General features: G+C 44.8%; 1 protein-coding gene across 1 annotated transcript in view; it reads right to left on the bottom strand.

Moving 5' to 3' along the window:
• Nucleotides 1–24026, bottom strand: part of LOC144490405 (transforming growth factor beta-2 proprotein-like) — a gene marked incomplete at its 3' end in the record, with an annotated part of 33619 nt that extends 9593 nt beyond the window's left edge. Inside the window, exons 1-2 of the mRNA XM_078208150.1 lie at nt 23690–24026; nt 556–719 (exon numbers count right to left, since the gene is read on the bottom strand). Coding sequence (XP_078064276.1) covers nt 556–719; nt 23690–24026 — 501 coding nt within the window. The remainder of the gene's footprint in view (nt 1–555; nt 720–23689) is intronic.
• Between the last annotated feature and the right edge of the window lie 424 nt (nt 24027–24450).

Raw genomic sequence — 24450 nt, 5'->3', positions numbered from 1 at the left:
CATAGCTAATGCCCTCCATACCAGGCAACATCCTGGTAAATCTTTTCTGTACCCTCTCCAAAGCCTCCACATCCTTCTGGTAGTGTGGCGACCAGAATTGAACACTATATTCCAAGTGCGGCCTAACTAAGGTTCTATAAAGCTGCAACATGACTTGCCAATTTTTAAACTTAATGCCCCGGCCAATGAAGGCAAGCATGCCGTATGCCTTCTTGACTACCTTCTCCACCTGCATTGCCACTTTCAGTGACCTGTGTACCTGTACACCCAGATCCCTCTGCCTATCAATACTCTAAAGGATTCTGCCATTTACTGCATCGAGGGATATCGGGGGAAGGGGAGGATCAGGATATTGAATTTGATGATCAGCCAGGATCAAAATGAATGGTGGAGCAGGCTCGAAGGGCTGAATGGCCTCCTCCTGCTTCTAGTTTCTATGTTCACCCTTAGGAGGGTGTCGTGGCCTAATAGAGCCTCTGGTTCATGAGGCCTCTCGGTCAGTCCCTTGCATCCATCCCCTCCGGCCCTGGGACCCCTCTCCAACATGTCCATTACCTGGTACAGCTCGATCCTTTGTTCTGCCACCCGGGACTTTTGGTAACGGATGCGGTATAGTCGGAATTCTGCCTTCACCAGGTTCGAGGCATTCCTCTCCATCGTCGAGGTGTCAAAGTGGATCAGCCGGAAGTATGGGTTGTAGAAACTGGTGGAGATCATATCTGGGGGACGAAGGAGAGAGAGAGAGAGGTGAGGGAGGGGTGAGGGGCCTCGTGAAGTAATAACTGGGCCGTTGCAAAGGCAACCCGAGGCGCTCCTCAATTCACTTAGGCCTGCCATCCCAACGGGGCAAGGCTGTACATGGTACATGTGTCAAGGGGACCTTTACAACATAAGCAAGGCCACAGGATACAGATGGGAGAGCGACTGAGGAAAAAGAGGGCAACACAGACTGAGGAGCGAGAGAAAGGGAGAGAGAACCATGAACTGAGAGGGAAACACAAACTGAGAGAGAGACAGACAGACAGAAACTGAGAGAGAAACACAAACTGAGAGACAGACAGAAACTGAGAGAGAAACACAAACTGAGAGAGAGAAACACAAACTGAGAGAGAGAGAAACACAAACTGAGAGAGAGAGAAACACAAACTGAGAGAGAGAAACACAAACTGAGAGAAAGAGAAACACAAACTGAGAGAGAGAGAAACACAAACTGAGAGAGAGAGAGAAAAACACAAACTGAGAGAGAGAGAAACACAAACTGAGAGAGAAACACAAACTGAGAGAGAGAGAAACACAAACTGAGAGAGAGAGAAACACAAACTGAGAGAGAGAGAAACACAAACTGAGAGAGAGAGAAACACAAACTGAGAGAGAGAGAAAAACACAAACTGAGAGAGAGAAACACAAACTGAGAGAGAGAGAGAAAAACACAAACTGAGAGAGAGAGAAACACAAACAGAGAGAAACACAAACTGAGAGAGAGAAACACAAACTGAGAGAGAGAAACACAAACTGAGAGAGAAACACAAACTGAGAGGGAAACACAAACTTAGAGAGAGAGAGTGAAACACAAACTGAGAGAGAAACACAAACTGAGAGAGAGAAACACAAACTGAGAGAGAGAGAGAAACACAAACTGAGAGAGAGAGAAACACAAACTGAGAGAGAGAAACATAAACTGAGAGAGAAACACAAACTGAGAGAGGGAGAAACACAAACTGAGAGAGAGAAACACAAACTGAGAGGGAAACTCAAACTTAGAGAGGGAAACACAAACTGAGAGAGAAACACAAACTGAGAGAGAAACACAAACAGAGAGAGAGAAACACAAACTGAGAGAGAGAAACACAAACTGAGAGAGAAAAGCACAAACTGAGAGAGAGAGAAACACAAACTGAGAGAGAGAGAAACACAAACAGAGAGAGAGAAACACAAACTGAGAGAGAGAGAGAAACACAAACTGAGAAAGAGAGAAACACAAACTGTGAGAGAGAGAAACGCAAATTGAGAGAAACACAAACTGAGAGAAACACAAACTGAGAGAGAGAGAAACAAAAACTGAGAGAGAGAGAAACACAAACTGAGAGAGAGAGAAACACAAACTGAGAGAGAGAGAAACACAAACTGAGAGAGAGAAAAACACAAACTGAGAGAGAGAGGGAGAAGCACAAACTGAGAGAGAAACACAAACTGAGAGAGAGAAACACAAACTGAGAGAGAGAGAAACACAAACTTAGAGAGGAACACAAACTGAGAGAGAGAGAAACACAAACTGAGAGAGAGAGAAACACAAACTGAGAGAGAGAATCACAAACTGGGAGAGAAACACAAACTGAGAGAGAAACACAAACTGAGAGAGAGAGCGAAACACAAACTGAGAGAGAGAGAAACACAAACTGAAAGAGAAACACAAACTGAGTGAAACACAAACTGAGAGAGAAACACAAACTGAGAGAGAGAGAGAAACACAAACCGAAAGAGAGAGAAACACAAACCGAGAGAGAGAGAAACACAAACTGAGAGAGAGAGAAACACAAACTGAGAGAGAGAGAAACACAAACTGAGAGAGAGAGAGAAACACAAACTGAGAGAGAGAAACACAAACTGAGAGAGAAACACAAACTGAGAGGAACACAAACTGAGAGAGAGAGGAACACAAACTGAGAGAGAGAGGAACACAAACTGAGAGAGAGAGAAACACAAACTGAGAGAGAAACACAAACAGAGAGAAGCACAAACAGAGAGAGAGAGAAACACAAACTGAGAGAGAGAGAAACACAAACTGAGAGAAAGAGAGAAAAACAAACTGAGAGAAAGAGAGAAACACAAACTGAGAGAGAGAGAGAAACACAAACTGGGAGAGAAACACAAACAGAGAGAAACATAAACAAAGAGAAACACAAACTGAGAGAGAGAGAGAGAAACACAAACTGAGAGAGAGAAACACAAACTGAGAGAAAGAGAGAAACACAAACTGGGAGAGAAACACAAACAGAGAGAAACATAAACAAAGAGAAACACAAACTGAGAGAGAGAGAGAAAAACACAAACTGAGAGAGAGAAACACAAACTGAGAGAAAGAGAGAAACACAAACTGAGAGAAAGAGAGAAACACAAACTGAGAGAGAAACACAAACTGAGAGAGAGAGAAACACAAACTGAGAGAGAGAGAAACACAAACTGAGAGAGAGAGAGAAACACAAACTGAAAGAGAGAGAGACACAAACTGAGAGAGAGAGAAACACAAACTGAGAGAGAGAAACACAAACTGAGAGAGAGAGAGAGAAACACAAACTGAAAGAGAGAGAAACACAAACTGAGAGAGAAACACAAACTCAGAGAAACACAAACTGAGAGAGAAACACAAACTGAGAGAGAGAGAAACACAAACTGACAGAGAGAGAAACACAAACTGAGAGAGAAACACAAACTGAGAGAGAGAGAAACACAAACTGAGAGAGAGAGAAACACAAACTGAGAGAGAAACACAAACTGAGAGATAGAAACACAAACTGAGAGAGAGAAACACAAACTGACAGAGAGGTAAACACAAACTGAGAGAGAGAGAAACACAAACTGAGAGAGAAACACAAACTGAGAGATAGAAACACAAACTGAGTGAGAAACACAAACAGAGAGAGAAACACAAACTGAGAGTGAAACACAAACTGAGAGAGAGAGAAACACAAACTGAGAGAGAAACACAAACTGAGAGAGAGAGAAACACAAGCTGACAGAGAGAGAAACACAAACTGAGAGAGAAACACAAACTGAGAGAGAGAAACACAAACTGAGAGAAACACAAACTGAGAGAGAAACACAAACTGAGAGAGAGAAACACAAACTGAAAGAGAGAGAAACACAAACTGAGAAGGAGAGAAACACAAACTGAGAGAGAGAGAAACACAAACTGAGAGAGAGAGAGAAAAACACAAACTGAGAGAGAGAGAGAAACACAAACTGAGAGAGAGAAACACAAACTGAGAGAGGAACACAAACTGAGAGAGAGAGAAACACAAACTGAGAGAGAGAGAGAGAAACACAAACTGGGAGAGAAACACAAACAGAGAGAAACACAAACTGAGAGAAAGAGAGAAACACAAACTGAGAGAGAGAGAGAAACACAAACTGAGAGAGAGAAAAACAAACTGAGAGAGAGAAACACAAACAGAGAGAAACACAAACTGAGAGAGGAACACAAACTGAGAGAGAGAGAAACACAAACTGAGAGAGAAACACAAACTGAGAGAGATACACAAACAGAGAGAAACACAAACTGAGAGAGAGAGAGAAACACAAACTGAGAGAGAGAGAAACACAAACTGAGAGAAAGAGAGAAACACAAACTGAGAGAAAGAGAGAAACACTAACTGAGAGAAAGAGAGAAACACAAACTGAGAGAGAGAGAGAAACACAAACTGGGAGAGAAACACAAACAGAGAGAAACATAAACAAAGAGAAACACAAACTGAGAGAGAGAGAGAAACACAAACTGAGAGAGAGAAACACAAACTGAGAGAAAGAGAGAAACACAAACTGAGAGAAAGAGAGAAACACAAACTGAGAGAGAAACACAAACTGAGAGAGAGAGAAACACAAACTGAGAGAGAGAGCAACACAAACTGAGAGAGAAACACAAACTGAAAGAGAGAGAAACACAAACTGAGAGAGAGAGAAACACAAACAGAGAGAGAAACACAAACTGAGAGAGAGGGAGAGAAACACAAACTGAAAGAGAGAAAAACACAAACTGACAGAGAGAAACACAACCTCAGAGAAACACAAACTGAGAGAGAAACACAAACTGAGAGAGAGAGAAACACAAACTGACAGAGAGAGAAACACAAACAGAGAGAAACACAAACTGAGAGAGAGAAACACAAACTGAGAGAGAGAGAAACACAAACTGAGAGAGAAACACAAACTGAGAGATAGAAACACAAACTGAGAGAGAGAAACACAAACTGACAGAGAGGTAAACACAAACTGAGAGAGAGAGAAGCACAAACTGAGAGAGAAACACAAACTGAGAGAATAGAAACACAAACTGAGTGAGAAACACAAACAGAGAGAGAGAAACACAAACTGAGAGTGAAACACAAACTGAGAGAGAGAGAAACACAAACTGACAGAGAGAGAAACACAAACTGAGAGAGAGAGAAACACAAACTGACAGAGAGAGAAACACAAACTGAGAGAGAAACACAAACTGAGAGAGAAACACAAACTGACAGAGAGAGAAACACAAACTGAGAGAGAAACACAAACTGAGAGAGAAACACAAACTGAGAGAAACACAAACTGAGAGAGAAACACAAACTGAGAGAGAGAGAGAAACACAAACTGAAAGAGAGAGAAACACAAACTGAGAGGGAGAGAAACACAAACTGAGAGAGAGAGAAACACAAACTGAGAGAGAGAGAGAAAAACACAAACTGAGAGAGAGAGAGAAACACAAACTGAGAGAGAGAAACACAAACTGAGAGAGGAACACAAACTGAGAGAGAGAGAAACACAAACTGAGAGAGAGAGAAACACAAACTGAGAGAGAGAGAGAGAAACACAAACTGAAAGAGAGAGAAACACAAACTGAGAGAGAAACACAAACTCAGAGAAACACAAACTGAGAGAGAAATACAAACTGAGAGAGAGAGAAACACAAACTGACAGAGAGAGAAACTCAAACTGAGAGAGAAACACAAACTGAGAGAGAAACACAAACTGAGAGAGAGAGAAACACAAACTGAGAGAGAAACACAAACTGAGAGATAGAAACACAAACTGAGAGAGAGAAACACAAACTGACAGAGAGGGAAACACAAACTGAGAGAGAGAAAAACACAAACTGAGAGAGAAACGCAAACTGAGAGATAGAAACACAAACTGAGTGAGAAACACAAACTGAGAGAGAGAGAGAAAAACACAAACTGAGAGAGAGAAACACAAACTGAGAGAAAGAGAGAAACACAAACTGAGAGAAAGAGAGAAACACAAACTGAGAGAGAAACACAAACTGAGAGAGAGAGAAACACAAACTGAGAGAGAGAGAAACACAAACTGAGAGAGAGAGAGAAACACAAACTGAAAGAGAGAGAGACACAAACTGAGAGAGAGAGAAACACAAACTGAGAGAGAGAAACACAAACTGAGAGAGAGAGAGAGAAACACAAACTGAAAGAGAGAGAAACACAAACTGAGAGAGAAACACAAACTCAGAGAAACACAAACTGAGAGAGAAACACAAACTGAGAGAGAGAGAAACACAAACTGACAGAGAGAGAAACACAAACTGAGAGAGAAACACAAACTGAGAGAGAGAGAAACACAAACTGAGAGAGAGAGAAACACAAACTGAGAGAGAAACACAAACTGAGAGATAGAAACACAAACTGAGAGAGAGAAACACAAACTGACAGAGAGGTAAACACAAACTGAGAGAGAGAGAAACACAAACTGAGAGAGAAACACAAACTGAGAGATAGAAACACAAACTGAGTGAGAAACACAAACAGAGAGAGAAACACAAACTGAGAGTGAAACACAAACTGAGAGAGAGAGAAACACAAACTGAGAGAGAAACACAAACTGAGAGAGAGAGAAACACAAGCTGACAGAGAGAGAAACACAAACTGAGAGAGAAACACAAACTGAGAGAGAGAAACACAAACTGAGAGAAACACAAACTGAGAGAGAAACACAAACTGAGAGAGAGAAACACAAACTGAAAGAGAGAGAAACACAAACTGAGAAGGAGAGAAACACAAACTGAGAGAGAGAGAAACACAAACTGAGAGAGAGAGAGAAAAACACAAACTGAGAGAGAGAGAGAAACACAAACTGAGAGAGAGAAACACAAACTGAGAGAGGAACACAAACTGAGAGAGAGAGAAACACAAACTGAGAGAGAGAGAGAGAAACACAAACTGGGAGAGAAACACAAACAGAGAGAAACACAAACTGAGAGAAAGAGAGAAACACAAACTGAGAGAGAGAGAGAAACACAAACTGAGAGAGAGAAAAACAAACTGAGAGAGAGAAACACAAACAGAGAGAAACACAAACTGAGAGAGGAACACAAACTGAGAGAGAGAGAAACACAAACTGAGAGAGAAACACAAACTGAGAGAGATACACAAACAGAGAGAAACACAAACTGAGAGAGAGAGAGAAACACAAACTGAGAGAGAGAGAAACACAAACTGAGAGAAAGAGAGAAACACAAACTGAGAGAAAGAGAGAAACACTAACTGAGAGAAAGAGAGAAACACAAACTGAGAGAGAGAGAGAAACACAAACTGGGAGAGAAACACAAACAGAGAGAAACATAAACAAAGAGAAACACAAACTGAGAGAGAGAGAGAAACACAAACTGAGAGAGAGAAACACAAACTGAGAGAAAGAGAGAAACACAAACTGAGAGAAAGAGAGAAACACAAACTGAGAGAGAAACACAAACTGAGAGAGAGAGAAACACAAACTGAGAGAGAGAGCAACACAAACTGAGAGAGAAACACAAACTGAAAGAGAGAGAAACACAAACTGAGAGAGAGAGAAACACAAACAGAGAGAGAAACACAAACTGAGAGAGAGGGAGAGAAACACAAACTGAAAGAGAGAAAAACACAAACTGACAGAGAGAAACACAACCTCAGAGAAACACAAACTGAGAGAGAAACACAAACTGAGAGAGAGAGAAACACAAACTGACAGAGAGAGAAACACAAACAGAGAGAAACACAAACTGAGAGAGAGAAACACAAACTGAGAGAGAGAGAAACACAAACTGAGAGAGAAACACAAACTGAGAGATAGAAACACAAACTGAGAGAGAGAAACACAAACTGACAGAGAGGTAAACACAAACTGAGAGAGAGAGAAGCACAAACTGAGAGAGAAACACAAACTGAGAGAATAGAAACACAAACTGAGTGAGAAACACAAACAGAGAGAGAGAAACACAAACTGAGAGTGAAACACAAACTGAGAGAGAGAGAAACACAAACTGACAGAGAGAGAAACACAAACTGAGAGAGAGAGAAACACAAACTGACAGAGAGAGAAACACAAACTGAGAGAGAAACACAAACTGAGAGAGAAACACAAACTGACAGAGAGAGAAACACAAACTGAGAGAGAAACACAAACTGAGAGAGAAACACAAACTGAGAGAAACACAAACTGAGAGAGAAACACAAACTGAGAGAGAGAGAGAAACACAAACTGAAAGAGAGAGAAACACAAACTGAGAGGGAGAGAAACACAAACTGAGAGAGAGAGAAACACAAACTGAGAGAGAGAGAGAAAAACACAAACTGAGAGAGAGAGAGAAACACAAACTGAGAGAGAGAAACACAAACTGAGAGAGGAACACAAACTGAGAGAGAGAGAAACACAAACTGAGAGAGAGAGAAACACAAACTGAGAGAGAGAGAGAGAAACACAAACTGAAAGAGAGAGAAACACAAACTGAGAGAGAAACACAAACTCAGAGAAACACAAACTGAGAGAGAAATACAAACTGAGAGAGAGAGAAACACAAACTGACAGAGAGAGAAACTCAAACTGAGAGAGAAACACAAACTGAGAGAGAAACACAAACTGAGAGAGAGAGAAACACAAACTGAGAGAGAAACACAAACTGAGAGATAGAAACACAAACTGAGAGAGAGAAACACAAACTGACAGAGAGGGAAACACAAACTGAGAGAGAGAAAAACACAAACTGAGAGAGAAACGCAAACTGAGAGATAGAAACACAAACTGAGTGAGAAACACAAACTGAGAGAGAGAAACACAAACTGAGAGAGAAACACAAACTGCGAGAGAGAGAAACACAAACTGAGAGAGAAACACAAACTGAGAGAGAGAGAAGCACAAACTGAGAGAGAGAGAAACAGCAACTGAGAGAAATAGAAACACAAACTGAGAGAGAGAAAAACACAAACTGAGAGAAACACAAACTAAGAGAGAGAGAAACACAAACTGAGAGAGAGAAACAAACAGAGAGTGAAACACATACTGAGAGAAACACAAACTGAGAGAGAGAAACACAAACTGAGAGAGAGAGAAACACAAACTGAGAGAGAGAGAGAAACACAAACTGAAAGAGAGAGAAACACAAACTGAGAGAGAGAGAAACACAAACAGAGAGAGAAACACAAACTGAGAGAGAGAGAAACACAAACTCAGAGAAATACAAACTGAGAGAGAAACACAAACTGAGAGAGAGAGAAACACAAACTGACAGAGAGAGAAACACAAACTGAGAGAGAAACACAAACTGAGAGAGAGAAACACAAACTGAGAGAGAGAGAAACACAAACTGAGAGAGAAACACAAACTGAGAGATAGAAACACAAACTGAGTGAGAAACACAAACAGAGAGAGAAACACAAACTGAGAGTGAAACACAAACTGAGAGAGAGAGAAACACAAACTGACAGAGAGAGAAACACAAACTGAGAGAGAGAGAAACACAAACTGACAGAGAGAGAAACACAAACTGAGAGAGAAACACAAACTGAGAGAGAAACACAAACTGACAGAGAGAGGAACACAAACTGAGAGAGAAACACAAACTGAGAGAGAAACACAAACTGAGAGAAACACAAACTGAGAGAGAAACACAAACTGAGAGAGAGAGAGAAACACAAACTGAAAGAGAGAGAAACACAAACTGAGAGGGAGAGAAACACAAACTGAGAGAGAGAGAAACACAAACTGAGAGAGAGAGAAAAACACAAACTGAGAGAGAGAGAGAAACACAAACTGAGAGAGAGAAACACAAACTGAGAGAGGAACACAAACTGAGAGAGAGAGAAACACAAACTGAGAGAGAAACACAAACTGAGAGATAGAAACACAAACTGAGAGAGAGAAACACAAACTGACAGAGAGGGAAACACAAACTGAGAGAGAGAAAAACACAAACTGAGAGAGAAACGCAAACTGAGAGATAGAAACACAAACTGAGTGAGAAACACAAACTGAGAGAGTGAGAAACACAAACAGAGAGAGAGAAACACAAACTGAGAGAGAAACACAAACTGCGAGAGAGAGAAACACAAACTGAGAGAGAAACACAAACTGAGAGAGAGAGAAGCACAAACTGAGAGAGAGAGAAACAGCAACTGAGAGAAATAGAAACACAAACTGAGAGAGAGAAAAACACAAACTGAGAGAAACACAAACTAAGAGAGAGAGAAACACAAACTGAGAGAGAGAAACAAACAGAGAGTGAAACACATACTGAGAGAAACACAAACTGAGAGAGAGAAACACAAACTGAGAGAGAGAGAAACACAAACTGAGAGAGAGAGAGAAACACAAACTGAAAGAGAGAGAAACACAAACTGAGAGAGAGAGAAACACAAACAGAGAGAGAAACACAAACTGAGAGAGAGAGAAACACAAACTCAGAGAAATACAAACTGAGAGAGAAACACAAACTGAGAGAGAGAGAAACACAAACTGACAGAGAGAGAAACACAAACTGAGAGAGAAACACAAACTGAGAGAGAGAAACACAAACTGAGAGAGAGAGAAACACAAACTGAGAGAGAAACACAAACTGAGAGATAGAAACACAAACTGAGTGAGAAACACAAACAGAGAGAGAGAAACACAAACTGAGAGTGAAACACAAACTGAGAGAGAGAGAAACACAAACTGACAGAGAGAGAAACACAAACTGAGAGAGAGAGAAACACAAACTGACAGAGAGAGAAACACAAACTGAGAGAGAAACACAAACTGAGAGAGAAACACAAACTGACAGAGAGAGGAACACAAACTGAGAGAGAAACACAAACTGAGAGAGAAACACAAACTGAGAGAAACACAAACTGAGAGAGAAACACAAACTGAGAGAGAGAGAGAAACACAAACTGAAAGAGAGAGAAACACAAACTGAGAGGGAGAGAAACACAAACTGAGAGAGAGAGAAACACAAACTGAGAGAGAGAGAAAAACACAAACTGAGAGAGAGAGAGAAACACAAACTGAGAGAGAGAAACACAAACTGAGAGAGGAACACAAACTGAGAGAGAGAGAAACACAAACTGAGAGAGAGAGAGAGAAACACAAACTGGGAGACACACAAACAGAGAGAAACACAAACTGAGAGAGAGAGAGAAACACAAACTGAGAGAGAGAGAAACACAAACTGAGAGAAAGAGAGAAACACAAACTGAGAGAGGGAAACACAAACTGAGAGAGAAACACAAACTGAGAGAGAGAGAAACACAAACTGAGAGAGAGAGAAACACAAACTGAGAGAGAGAGAGAGAAACACAAACTGAAAGAGAGAAAAACACAAACTGAGAGAGAAACGCAAACTGAGAGATAGAAACACAAACTGAGTGAGAAACACAAACTGAGAGAGAGAAACACAAACTGAGAGAGAAACACAAACTGCGAGAGAGAGAAACACAAACTGAGAGAGAAACACAAACTGAGAGAGAGAGAAGCACAAACTGAGAGAGAGAGAAACAGCAACTGAGAGAAATAGAAACACAAACTGAGAGAGAGAAAAACACAAACTGAGAGAAACACAAACTAAGAGAGAGAGAAACACAAACTGAGAGAGAGAAACAAACAGAGAGTGAAACACATACTGAGAGAAACACAAACTGAGAGAGAGAAACACAAACTGAGAGAGAGAGAAACACAAACTGAGAGAGAGAGAGAAACACAAACTGAAAGAGAGAGAAACACAAACTGAGAGAGAGAGAAACACAAACAGAGAGAGAAACACAAACTGAGAGAGAGAGAAACACAAACTCAGAGAAATACAAACTGAGAGAGAAACACAAACTGAGAGAGAGAGAAACACAAACTGACAGAGAGAGAAACACAAACTGAGAGAGAAACACAAACTGAGAGAGAGAAACACAAACTGAGAGAGAGAGAAACACAAACTGAGAGAGAAACACAAACTGAGAGATAGAAACACAAACTGAGTGAGAAACACAAACAGAGAGAGAAACACAAACTGAGAGTGAAACACAAACTGAGAGAGAGAGAAACACAAACTGACAGAGAGAGAAACACAAACTGAGAGAGAGAGAAACACAAACTGACAGAGAGAGAAACACAAACTGAGAGAGAAACACAAACTGAGAGAGAAACACAAACTGACAGAGAGAGGAACACAAACTGAGAGAGAAACACAAACTGAGAGAGAAACACAAACTGAGAGAAACACAAACTGAGAGAGAAACACAAACTGAGAGAGAGAGAGAAACACAAACTGAAAGAGAGAGAAACACAAACTGAGAGGGAGAGAAACACAAACTGAGAGAGAGAGAAACACAAACTGAGAGAGAGAGAAAAACACAAACTGAGAGAGAGAGAGAAACACAAACTGAGAGAGAGAAACACAAACTGAGAGAGGAACACAAACTGAGAGAGAGAGAAACACAAACTGAGAGAGAAACACAAACTGAGAGATAGAAACACAAACTGAGAGAGAGAAACACAAACTGACAGAGAGGGAAACACAAACTGAGAGAGAGAAAAACACAAACTGAGAGAGAAACGCAAACTGAGAGATAGAAACACAAACTGAGTGAGAAACACAAACTGAGAGAGTGAGAAACACAAACAGAGAGAGAGAAACACAAACTGAGAGAGAAACACAAACTGCGAGAGAGAGAAACACAAACTGAGAGAGAAACACAAACTGAGAGAGAGAGAAGCACAAACTGAGAGAGAGAGAAACAGCAACTGAGAGAAATAGAAACACAAACTGAGAGAGAGAAAAACACAAACTGAGAGAAACACAAACTAAGAGAGAGAGAAACACAAACTGAGAGAGAGAAACAAACAGAGAGTGAAACACATACTGAGAGAAACACAAACTGAGAGAGAGAAACACAAACTGAGAGAGAGAGAAACACAAACTGAGAGAGAGAGAGAAACACAAACTGAAAGAGAGAGAAACACAAACTGAGAGAGAGAGAAACACAAACAGAGAGAGAAACACAAACTGAGAGAGAGAGAAACACAAACTCAGAGAAATACAAACTGAGAGAGAAACACAAACTGAGAGAGAGAGAAACACAAACTGACAGAGAGAGAAACACAAACTGAGAGAGAAACACAAACTGAGAGAGAGAAACACAAACTGAGAGAGAGAGAAACACAAACTGAGAGAGAAACACAAACTGAGAGATAGAAACACAAACTGAGTGAGAAACACAAACAGAGAGAGAGAAACACAAACTGAGAGTGAAACACAAACTGAGAGAGAGAGAAACACAAACTGACAGAGAGAGAAACACAAACTGAGAGAGAGAGAAACACAAACTGACAGAGAGAGAAACACAAACTGAGAGAGAAACACAAACTGAGAGAGAAACACAAACTGACAGAGAGAGGAACACAAACTGAGAGAGAAACACAAACTGAGAGAGAAACACAAACTGAGAGAAACACAAACTGAGAGAGAAACACAAACTGAGAGAGAGAGAGAAACACAAACTGAAAGAGAGAGAAACACAAACTGAGAGGGAGAGAAACACAAACTGAGAGAGAGAGAAACACAAACTGAGAGAGAGAGAAAAACACAAACTGAGAGAGAGAGAGAAACACAAACTGAGAGAGAGAAACACAAACTGAGAGAGGAACACAAACTGAGAGAGAGAGAAACACAAACTGAGAGAGAGAGAGAGAAACACAAACTGGGAGACACACAAACAGAGAGAAACACAAACTGAGAGAGAGAGAGAAACACAAACTGAGAGAGAGAGAAACACAAACTGAGAGAAAGAGAGAAACACAAACTGAGAGAGGGAAACACAAACTGAGAGAGAAACACAAACTGAGAGAGAGAGAAACACAAACTGAGAGAGAGAGAAACACAAACTGAGAGAGAGAGAGAGAAACACAAACTGAAAGAGAGAGAAACACAAACTGAGAGAGAAACACAAACTCAGAGAAACACAAACTGAGAGAGAAATACAAACTGAGAGAGAGAGAAACACAAACTGACAGAGAGAGAAACTCAAACTGAGAGAGAAACACAAACTGAGAGAGAAACACAAACTGAGAGAGAGAGAAACACAAACTGAGAGAGAAACACAAACTGAGAGATAGAAACACAAACTGAGAGAGAGAAACACAAACTGACAGAGAGGGAAACACAAACTGAGAGAGAGAAAAACACAAACAGAGAGAAACGCAAACTGAGAGATAGAAAAACAAACTGAGTGAGAAACACAAACTGAGAGAGTGAGAAACACAAACAGAGAGAGAGAAACACAAACTGAGAGAGAAACACAAACTGCGAGAGAGAGAAACACAAACTGAGAGAGAAACACAAACTGAGAGAGAGAGAAGCACAAACTGAGAGAGAGAGAAACAGCAACTGAGAGAAATAGAAACACAAACAGAGAGAGAAAAACACAAACTGAGAGAAACACAAACTAAGAGAGAGAGAAACACAAACTGAGAGAGAGAAACAAACAGAGAGTGAAACACATACTGAGAGAAACACAAACTGAGAGAGAGAAACACAAACTGAGAGAAACGCAAACTGAGAGAGAGAAACGCAAACTGAGAGAGAGAAACACAAACTGAGAGAGAGAGAAACACAAACTGAGAGAGAGAGAAACTCAAACTGAGAGAGAGAGAAACACAAACTGAGAAACACAAACTGAGGAGAAACACAAACTGAGAGAGAGAGCAACACAAACTGAGAGGGAGAGAAACGCAGACTGAGAGAGAAACACAAACTGAGAGAGAGAAACACACTAATTTAGGACTAATTTCTCTCTGCTGTGGCCTGTTGTACAATGTATTTGATTCTGATCAGGGGTCTGGATTAAGTCTCACTCAGTCGGACTCGACAGTGGGGTGAACTGCCAGGGTTGGTGAACTAAACACAGTCAGGTTTTAGTCATTATTCCAATGATTGTAAATACCTGCGTCTTTTACAAAGTTTCGGCAATGTGCAGGATCTGTCGTCGATATCTTACGCTCATGCAACACAAACTCAGAGAAACACAAACTGAGAGAGAAATACAAACTGAGAGAGAGAGAAACACAAACTGACAGAGAGAGAAACTCAAACTGAGAGAGAAACACAAACTGAGATTCTCTCTCCGGCCCGTGTTGGAGAAACACCACAGTGATAGCTTTGATTTGAACTTTGGGCAGGTGATGGCCGAGTGGCATTATCACGAGACTATTAATCCAGAAACTCAGCTAATGTTCCGGGGGACCCGGGTTCGAATCCCGCCCACGGCAGATGGTGGAATTTGAATTCAATAAAAAAAATCTAGAATTAAGAATCTTCTGATGACCCATTGTGGGAAAAACCCATCTGGTTCCCTTTAGGGAAGGAAATCTGCCGCCCTTACCCCGGTCTGGCCTACATGTGACTCCAGAGCCACAGCCAATGTGGTTGACTCTCAACTGCCCTCCAAGGGGCAACTAGGGATGGGCAATAAATGCTGGGCCCAGCCAGCGATGCCCATGTCCCACGGATGAATAAAATCAGTGGTCCTTAAATATTTGGGACTCAGTAATACTGAGAATCAACTCAGAAAAAATCCAATAACCCTGTAGGCATAGAATCCTCTACAGTGCAGGAGGAGGCCATTCAGTCCATCGAGTCTGCACTGACAACAATCCCACCCAGGCCCTTTCCCCATAACCCCATGCACTTACCCTAGCTAATCGCCCGACACTAAGGGGCAATTTAGCATGGCCAATCCACCTAACCTACACATCTTTGGACACTAAGGGGCAATTTAGCATGGCCAATCCACCTAACCTGCACATCTTTGGACACTAAGGGGCAATTTAGCATGGCCAATCCACCTAACCTGCACATCTTTGGACACTAAGGGGCAATTTAGCATGGCCAATCCACCTAACCTACACATCTTTGGACACTAAGGGACAATTTAGCATGGCCAATCCACCTAACCTGCACATCTTTGGACACTAAGGGGCAATTTAGCACAGCCAATACACCTAACCTGCACATCTTTGGACACTAAGGGGCAATTTAGCATGGCCAATCCACCTAACCTGCACATCTTTGGACACTAAGGGGCAATTTAGCATGGCCAATCCACCTAACCTACACATCTTTGGACACTAAGGGACAATTTAGCATGGCCAATCCACCTAACCTACACATCTTTGGACACTAAGGGACAATTTAGCATGGCCAATCCACCTAACCTGCACATCTTTGGACACTAAGGGGCAATTTAGCATGGCCAATCCACCTAACCTGCACACCTTTGGACACTAAGGGGCAATTTAGCACGGCCAATCCACCTAACCAGCACGTCTTTCAGACTGTGGGAGGAAACCGGAGCACCCGGAGGAAACCCACACCGACACGGGGAGAACGTGCAGACTCTGCACAGACAGTGACCCAAGCCAGGAATTGAACCCAGGTCCCTGGCACTGTGAGGCAGCAGTGCTAACACACTGTGCCACCGTGCTGCCCCATATATCATGTGAATAAATAGCGCTGAGGGCAGTATACTCAGGAGAAACTGCTCCCGCTCTGAAGGGGATCGAGAACGAGAGAGACACAGGTTTCAAATGTTTTGGCAAAAGAAGCAAATGCGATGTTAGAAAAACTCTTCCACACAGCGAGCGAGTGGCTCGGGGTCTGGGATGCGCTGCCTGGAAGTGTGGTGGGGGCAGGTTCGATCGAGGCTTTCGAGACGCCATTGGGTAATTATTTGAATAGAAACAGTGTGCAGCGGTACAGGGGGAAAGGCAGGAGAATGGGCACTAAGTTATGATGCTTGTTTGATTTATTATTGTCACATGTATTGGGATACAGTGAAAAGTATTGTTTCTTGCGCGCTATACAGACAAAGCATACCATTCATAGAGTACATAGGGGAGAAGGAAAGGAGAGGGTGCAGAATGTAGTGTTACAGTCACAGCTAGGGTGTAGAGAAAGATCAACTTAATGCGAGGTAGGTCCATTCAAAAGTCTGACAGCAGCAGGGAAGAAGCTGTTCTTGAGTCGGTCGGTACGTGACCTCAGACTTTTGTATCTTTTTCCCGACGGAAGAAGGTGGGAGAGAGAATGTCCGGGGTGCGTGGGAGTCCCTTAATTACGCTGGCTGCTTTTCCAGAGGCAGCAGGAAGTGGAGACAGAGTCAATGGATGGGAGACTGGTTTGAGTGATGGATTGGGCTACATTCACAACCTTTCATGGTTCCTTGTGGTCTTGGGCAGAGCAGGAGCCCATACCAAGCTGTGATACATCCAGAAAGAATGTTTCTATGGCGCATCTGTAAAAGTTGGTGAGAGTCGTAGCGAACCTACCAAATGAGTTTGGAGAGCCAGTGCAGACATGATGGGCCGAATAGCCTCCCTCTGCATTCGTAACCATTCTGCGGTCTCTCCTGCTCCTGTAGGAGGAGTTGTTGTACTATGTGCAGTGCCCCCCTAGCTTGGAGGCGGACTGCACTTCCCAGTCTCCCAGGGTAGGAAGGGTACGGGAGGGTGTTTGGCTCACGTTTGGCGCGGGGAACAGATGATATCCAAAGCAGGGTAATGGAGGATGGTGCTACCCATGGTGCCTTGCAGCTGGGAAAGCCCTCTATTAAGTACACAGGCTTTACCCCCCGACTCCCCCACCTGCTTTCATAGAGGGCTTTCCCAGCTGCAGTGCACTCTGGGATTGGTCTGCCTCCATAGCTACAAACCCAAAGGCAGGAGGGCGGGGCGCAGACAGGGAGACCAAAGATGTGCAGACCCCCCCCCCCCCCACCCCCCTCCCCCCCCCCGCCTGTTGCCCTCCATTTACCCGCCAGGACCTTGTATCCCAATTATTCCCGGTCCCACAAATTTATTTATTGCTGTCACAAGTAGGCTTACATTAACACTGCAATGAAGTTACTGTGAAAATCCCCCTAGTCGCCCACACTCCGGCGCCTGTTCGGGTTACACTGAGGGAGAATTTAGCACGGCCAATGCACCCTAACCAGCACGTCTTTCGGACTGTGGGAGGAAACCGGAGCCCCCGGAGGAAACCCACGCAGACCCGGGAGGAGAACATGCAAACTCCGCACAGGCAGTGACGCAAGCCGGAATGGAACCCGGGTCCCGGGCGCTGTGAGGCAGCAACGCTAACCCACCATGTCGCCCCAGGATGGAGAACGAGAGGGACGCGGGGTTTGAAGTGAATTGCGAAAGGAGCGAGGGTGAAGCAAAGGTGGCTATTCAGCTGTGTGAAGCATCACAGACCAGCCTTGGCAGCGCCGGAGCCTGATTTGGGAGAAGGCTGGGATAGGACGGTGGCCATTCAGCCCCCATTCAATACTACCCCATTCTATCAGGTTGCGACTAATCTAACCCTCATCCTATCATCCCACGGATGGGAACAGAGAAAGATCCCACAGGTTGGGAATGAAGCAGGCTGGGTAGCATTCCCCCCCCCCCGTCCCATCACGCCCCCAAGATCATCCAGTATCCATCTTCCTTCCCGCAAACAACCCCAGGATCCTGTTGTGCACAACATGGCCGCCACTTGCTCCCCCCCCCTCCCCCACCTCCCTCACCCTCCACATAATCAACCAGTCACAGCCCAAGCAGAAAGGTTTAAAGGGGGGGTGCATGGGAAAGTAATCTCCCAGCTCCAAGAAGGGAATATATTCACGCCGCTGTGACGTTAGTATCCCTTTAAGAGATTTTTTTTATTTAAATCATGATCTCTGCAGCTTGTGTGATGTCATTACGGGAGGAGAAAACCTGTGGGCAGCTCAGGTGACAGGAATTTCAATTTCAGTTTCAGTTTGTGAGATGGAGCGTTAAAAGAATCAAATCCCTCTCTCTCCCAGTTTGTGATTCTTTTGGGGGGAAATTCTATTGGTGACTGAAAACGAGATCCTGTTTGTTGTTTTGGGGGCTGGACCAGAATCTCTCTGGCGTCCTGGAAACCCTGTCCTGTTGTCAAATTGCTCCGAGTCACAGGAGTACTTTACTGCAGAATTCAACTAACAGCCTCGATTCCGGTATCACGTGAGCAGTAGTCTGTGCTGTGTAAAATCTGTGAAAAGGGCTTTTTTGTTGTCTATGGAAGGTTTTGGTTTGATTGGAACACCTTAGAGATAGTCGCTAAGGGCTATACATCATAGTGGTAGCTTTGATTCTTGTTTGTAATTGCTAAAAGTTCTTGCTAATTTTCTTATTCTATTCTGAAATAAACCTTGTTTGGTAAAAGCTCCCGAGTGGGTCACTTGAATCATACCTGAAGTGGAACATCTCATGCTTATCCCAGCCAAATTCAAGATGCAAAACGTATGATTCAAGCTGACTTCATAAAACATGGCCCATCCACCCAACCTGCACATCTTTCGGACTGTGGGAGGAAACCGGAGCACCCGGAGGAAACCCACGCAGACACGGGGGAGAACGTGCAAACTCCACACAGACAGTGACCCGAGCCGGGAATCGAACCTGGGTCCCTGGCGCTATGAGGCAGCAGTGCTGACCACTGTGCCACCGTGCCACCCCTGTATGACAATAATAAATCAAATCAAATGATTGTATCCTGAATCTCAAGATGGCGCCGGAATGAGGCGATTTCTTGCAAGCTGTGTCCAGCATACCTTCTCATTCTATCTCTTACTCTTGTTCTATGCTTCTAAAACTTTATTCTAACATTACATTCTGCAGTCTCTCGCTTCCTTCTCTATGAACGGTATGCTTTGTCTGTATAGCGCGCAAGAAACAATACTTTTCACTGTATCCCAATACATGTGACAATAATAAATCAAATCAAATCAGTGATCCAGGAATCTAAAACTTTCCCTCCTGCACCAACTCTTAAGCCATGGATTTGTCTGTACTATCGGTCTATTTCTGTGCTCGCTATCCCGTGGCACTGGGAGTAATCCAGAGATTACTGAGAGTTCTTGCTCCTTCGTCTACTGCCTAACTCCCTGAATTCTTGACACAAGACCTCATCCCTCTTTCTATCTCTGTCATTGGTACCAACATGTACCATGACCTCTGCCTTACCACCCTCCCTCTTCAGCATGCCCTGCAGCTATTCAGTGACATCCCGTACCCTGGCACCAGGTAGGCTACATACCATTCTGGAGTCACGTTGGGAGAATGCACAATTACTATTTCCCTGCCCCACTTCCCCCGCCTCCCCCCTTCCTCTACAGACAAGCTGCTTGTGGGTGGGCCTGGGTAAGAGTCCCTTTCAGACAGTCAGTGCAGACTCGATGGGCCAAATGGCCTCCTCCTGTACCGTAGGGATTCTATAAAGGCATCAAGGGGCATGGGGAGGGATCGGGGAATTGAGCTAGAGGACCAGCTATGAATACATTGGGTGGCACAGTGGGTTGGCACTGTTGGCTCACAGCTCCAGGGACCCGGGTTCGATTCCCGGCTTTGGGTCACTGTCTGTGTGGAGTCTGCACGTTCTCCCCGTGTCTGCGTGGGTTTCCTCCGGGTGCCCCGGTTTCCTCCCACAGTCAAAAGATGTACAGGTCAGGGGGATTGGCTGTGCTAAATTGCCCCTTAGTGTCCAAAGATGTGTAGGTTAAGTGGATTGGCCATGCTAAATTGCCCCTTAGTGTCCAAAGATGTGCAGGTTAGGTGGATTGGCCACGCTAAATTGCCCCTTAGTGTCCAAAGATGTGTAGGTTAGGTGGATTGGCCATGCTAAATTGCCCCTTAGTGTCCAAAGATGTGCAGGTTCGGTGGATTGGCCATGCTAAATTGCCCCTTGGTGTCCAAAGATGTGTAGGTTCGGTGGATTGGCCATGCTAAATTGCCCCTTGGTGTCCAAAGATGTGCTGGTTAGGTGGATTGGCCATGCTAAATTACCCCTTAGTGTCCAAAGATGTGTAGGTTAGGTGGATTGGCCATGCTAAATTGTCCCTTAGTGTCCAAAGATGTGTAGGTTAGGTGGATTGGCCATGCTAAATTGTCCCTTAGTGTCCAAAGATGTGTAGGTTAGGTGGATTGGCCATGCTAAATTGCCCCTTAGTGTCTCGGGATGTGTAGGTTAGATAGATTATTGGGGTAAATATGTGGGGTTATGGGGATAGGGCCTGGGTGGGATTGTTGGTGCAGACTCGATGGGCCGAATGGTTGCCTTCTGCACTGTAGGGATTCTATGATTGCAGTCTCGATGGGCTGAATGGCCTCCTCCTGCTCCTTTTTTCTCTGTTTCTATGTTTCTCTCATCCCGGGAACCGTTCTCGGGAATCTTTTCCGCACTCTGTCCAATGTCTCCACATCCTTCCCAAAGTGCGGGGGCCCAGAACTGGACACAACACTCCAGCGGAGGCCAAACTACTATCTGAAACACGTTCAACTGAACCTCCTTGCTCTAGTACTCTGTGTCCCTGTTACTAAAGCCCAGGATCCAGGTTACTGTAATAACCGTGCTCTCAATCTGCTCCGTCATCCTCCCTCCCCGGACCCACCCACCCCCCAGCCTCCCTCCCCCGACCCTCCCACCCCCCAGCCTCCCTCCCCCGACCCACCCACCCCCCAACCTCCCTCCCCCGACCCACCCACCCCCCAGCCTCCCTCCCCCGACCCACCCACCCCCCAACATCCCTCCCCCGACCCACCCACCCCCCAGCCTCCCTCCCCCGACCCACCCACCCCCCAACCTCCCTCCCCCGACCGCCCCTCGCCCCCCCGCCGACCAACCCCTCCCCACATTTTGTTAAGGACATGCAAAATCCGGGCCAAAGTAGGCCATTCGGTCCATCGAGTCTGCTCCACCCTTTGACAAGATCACAGAACCGTAGAATCTCAGAATCCCTGCAGTGCGGAAGGAGGCCATTCGGCCCATCGAGTCTGCACCGACTCTTCAACAGAGCATCTTACCCAGGCTCCAACCCCACAACCCCCAGGTTTTTACCCCACCAATCCCCCTAACCTATGGACACTAAGGGGCAATTTAGCACAGCCAATCCACCTAACCTACACATCTTTGGACACTAAGGGGCAATTTAGTAGAGCCAATCCACCTAACCTACACATCTTTGGACACTGAGGGGCAATTTAGCACGGCCAATCCACCTGACCTACACATCTTTGGACACTAAGGAGCAATTTAGCACGGCCAATCCACCTAACCTGCACATCTTTGGACACCAAGAGGCAATTTAGCATGGCCAATCCACCTAACCCGCACATCTTTAGACACTAAGAGGCAATTTAGCACGGCCAATCCACCTAACCCACACATCTTTGGACACCAAGAGGCAAGTTAGCATGGCCAATCCACCTAACCCGCACATCTTTGGACACTAAGAGGCAATTTAGCACGGCCAATCCACCTAACCCACACATCTTTGGACACTAAGGGGCAATTTAGCATGGCCAATCCACCTAACCCGCACATCTTTGGACACTAAGGGGCACTTTAGCATGACCAATCCACCTAATCTACACATCTTTGGACACTAAGGGGCAATTTAGCATGGCCAATCCACCTAACCTGCACATCTTTGGACACTAAGGGGCAATTTAGCATGGCCAATCCACCTAACCTACACATCTTTGGACACCAAGAGGCAATTTAGCATGGCCAATCCACCTAATCTACACATCTTTGGACACTAAGGGGCAATTTAGCATGGCCAATCCACCTAACCTGCACATCTTTGGACACTAAGGGGCAATTTAGCATGGCCAATCCACCTAACCTACACATCTTTGGACACCAAGAGGCAATTTAGCATGGCCAATCCACCTAATCTACACATCTTTGGACAATTTAGCATGGCCAATCCACCTAACCTGTACATCTTTGACACCAAGAGGCAATTTAGCATGGCCAATCCACCTAACCTGCACATCTTTGGACACTAAGGGGCAATTTAGCATGGCCAATCCACCTAACCTGCACATCTTTGGACACTAAGGGGCAATTTAGCATGGCCAATCCACCTAACCTACACATCTTTGGACACCAAGAGGCAATTTAGCATGGCCAATCCACCTAATCTACACATCTTTGGACAATTTAGCATGGCCAATCCACCTAACCCGCACATCTTTGGACACTAAGGGACAATTTAGCATGGCCAATCCACCTAACCTACACATCTTTGGACACTAAGGGGCAATTTAGCATGGCCAATCCACCTAACCTACACATCTTTGGACACTAAGGGACAATTTAGCATGGCCAATCCACCTAACCTGCACATCTTTGGACACTAAGGGGCAATTTAGCATGGCCAATCCACCTAACCTACACATCTTTGGACACCAAGAGGCAATTTAGCATGGCCAATCCACCTAATCTACACATCTTTGGACAATTTAGCATGGCCAATCCACCTAACCCGCACATCTTTGGACACTAAGGGGCAATTTAGCGTGGCCGATGCACGTCTTTCGGACTGTGGGAGGAAACCGGAGCACCCGGAGGAAACCCACGCAGACACGGGGAGAACGTGCAGACTCCACACAGACAGTGACCCGAGGCGGTCGAACCTGAGTCCCTGGCGCTGTGAGGCAGCAGCGCGAACCCACTGTGCCATCGGCCCTGCTAAATTCTCCCTCAGCGTTCCCGAACTGTGGCGACCGGGGGAATTTTCACAGTCACTTCATTGCGGTGTTAATGTCAGCCGACTTGTGACACTGATAAATAAAGTTTACCGGAGGTACGTTCCGGTGTCTATCTGCTGCCCGCCTGTGGGGTGAGATCTTGGGGACTTACTCTCCCGATGGCTGGCAGGGATCATGTTCAGGCGGCTCATTTCGTTGGCGTAGTACTCTCGGCTCGGGTCCCGCTGGCAGAGATACTCGTAGCGCTGGGCCCTCTCCCTCAGCATGTCCCGGGTGCTGTTGTACAGGATCTCCGTCTCCAGGGGCACCTCGTCGGGGATGTCGTCCGGGTCCGGGGCTTCGTTCAGTTGCAGCTTGCTGAGGATCTGTCCCCGGATGGCCTCGATACGCCGCCTCCTGTACAAGTCCAGGTCCAGGCTCTGGCAGGTGGAGAAGGCCAGGGCTCCCGGGGCACAGCCCAACAGGAGGAGAGGGAGCAGGAGGGACATTGGCCCCTCCGGAGGGGGGGGGAACGGGGGGGGGGGGGGGCACCCGACAGCGAGCGGTCAAAACACCAACTGCTGTCAGAGAGACAACCTTCCTCTCTCTCCAACACTCCTGTCTCCCTCCCTCCCTCCCTCTACCCCGTTACTCTCTCGTTTTCTCTCTATCCGTTTCTCTCTCTCTGTTACTGTCCCACTCTCTCTCTCTCTCTCTATCTGTTTGTCCCAGTTTCTCTCTCCCTCTCTCTTTCTGTCTGTTTCTCTCTCTCTCTAACTCTCTCTCTCTCTCTCTCTAACTCTCTCTCTCCCTCTCTCTTTCTGTCTGTTTTTCTCTCTCTCTAACTCTCTCTCTCTCCCTCTCTCTTTCTGTCTGTTTCTCACTCTCTCTAACTCTCTCTCTCTCCCTCTCTCTTTCTGTCTGTTTCTCTCT

The sequence above is a fragment of the Mustelus asterias genome, unplaced genomic scaffold, assembly GCF_964213995.1.
Source record: "Mustelus asterias unplaced genomic scaffold, sMusAst1.hap1.1 HAP1_SCAFFOLD_3242, whole genome shotgun sequence".
In the NCBI taxonomy this organism is placed as follows: Eukaryota; Metazoa; Chordata; class Chondrichthyes; order Carcharhiniformes; family Triakidae; genus Mustelus; species Mustelus asterias.
Note: the sequence above shows the minus strand (reverse complement) of the source record. Positions and strands in the feature narration are given on the sequence as shown.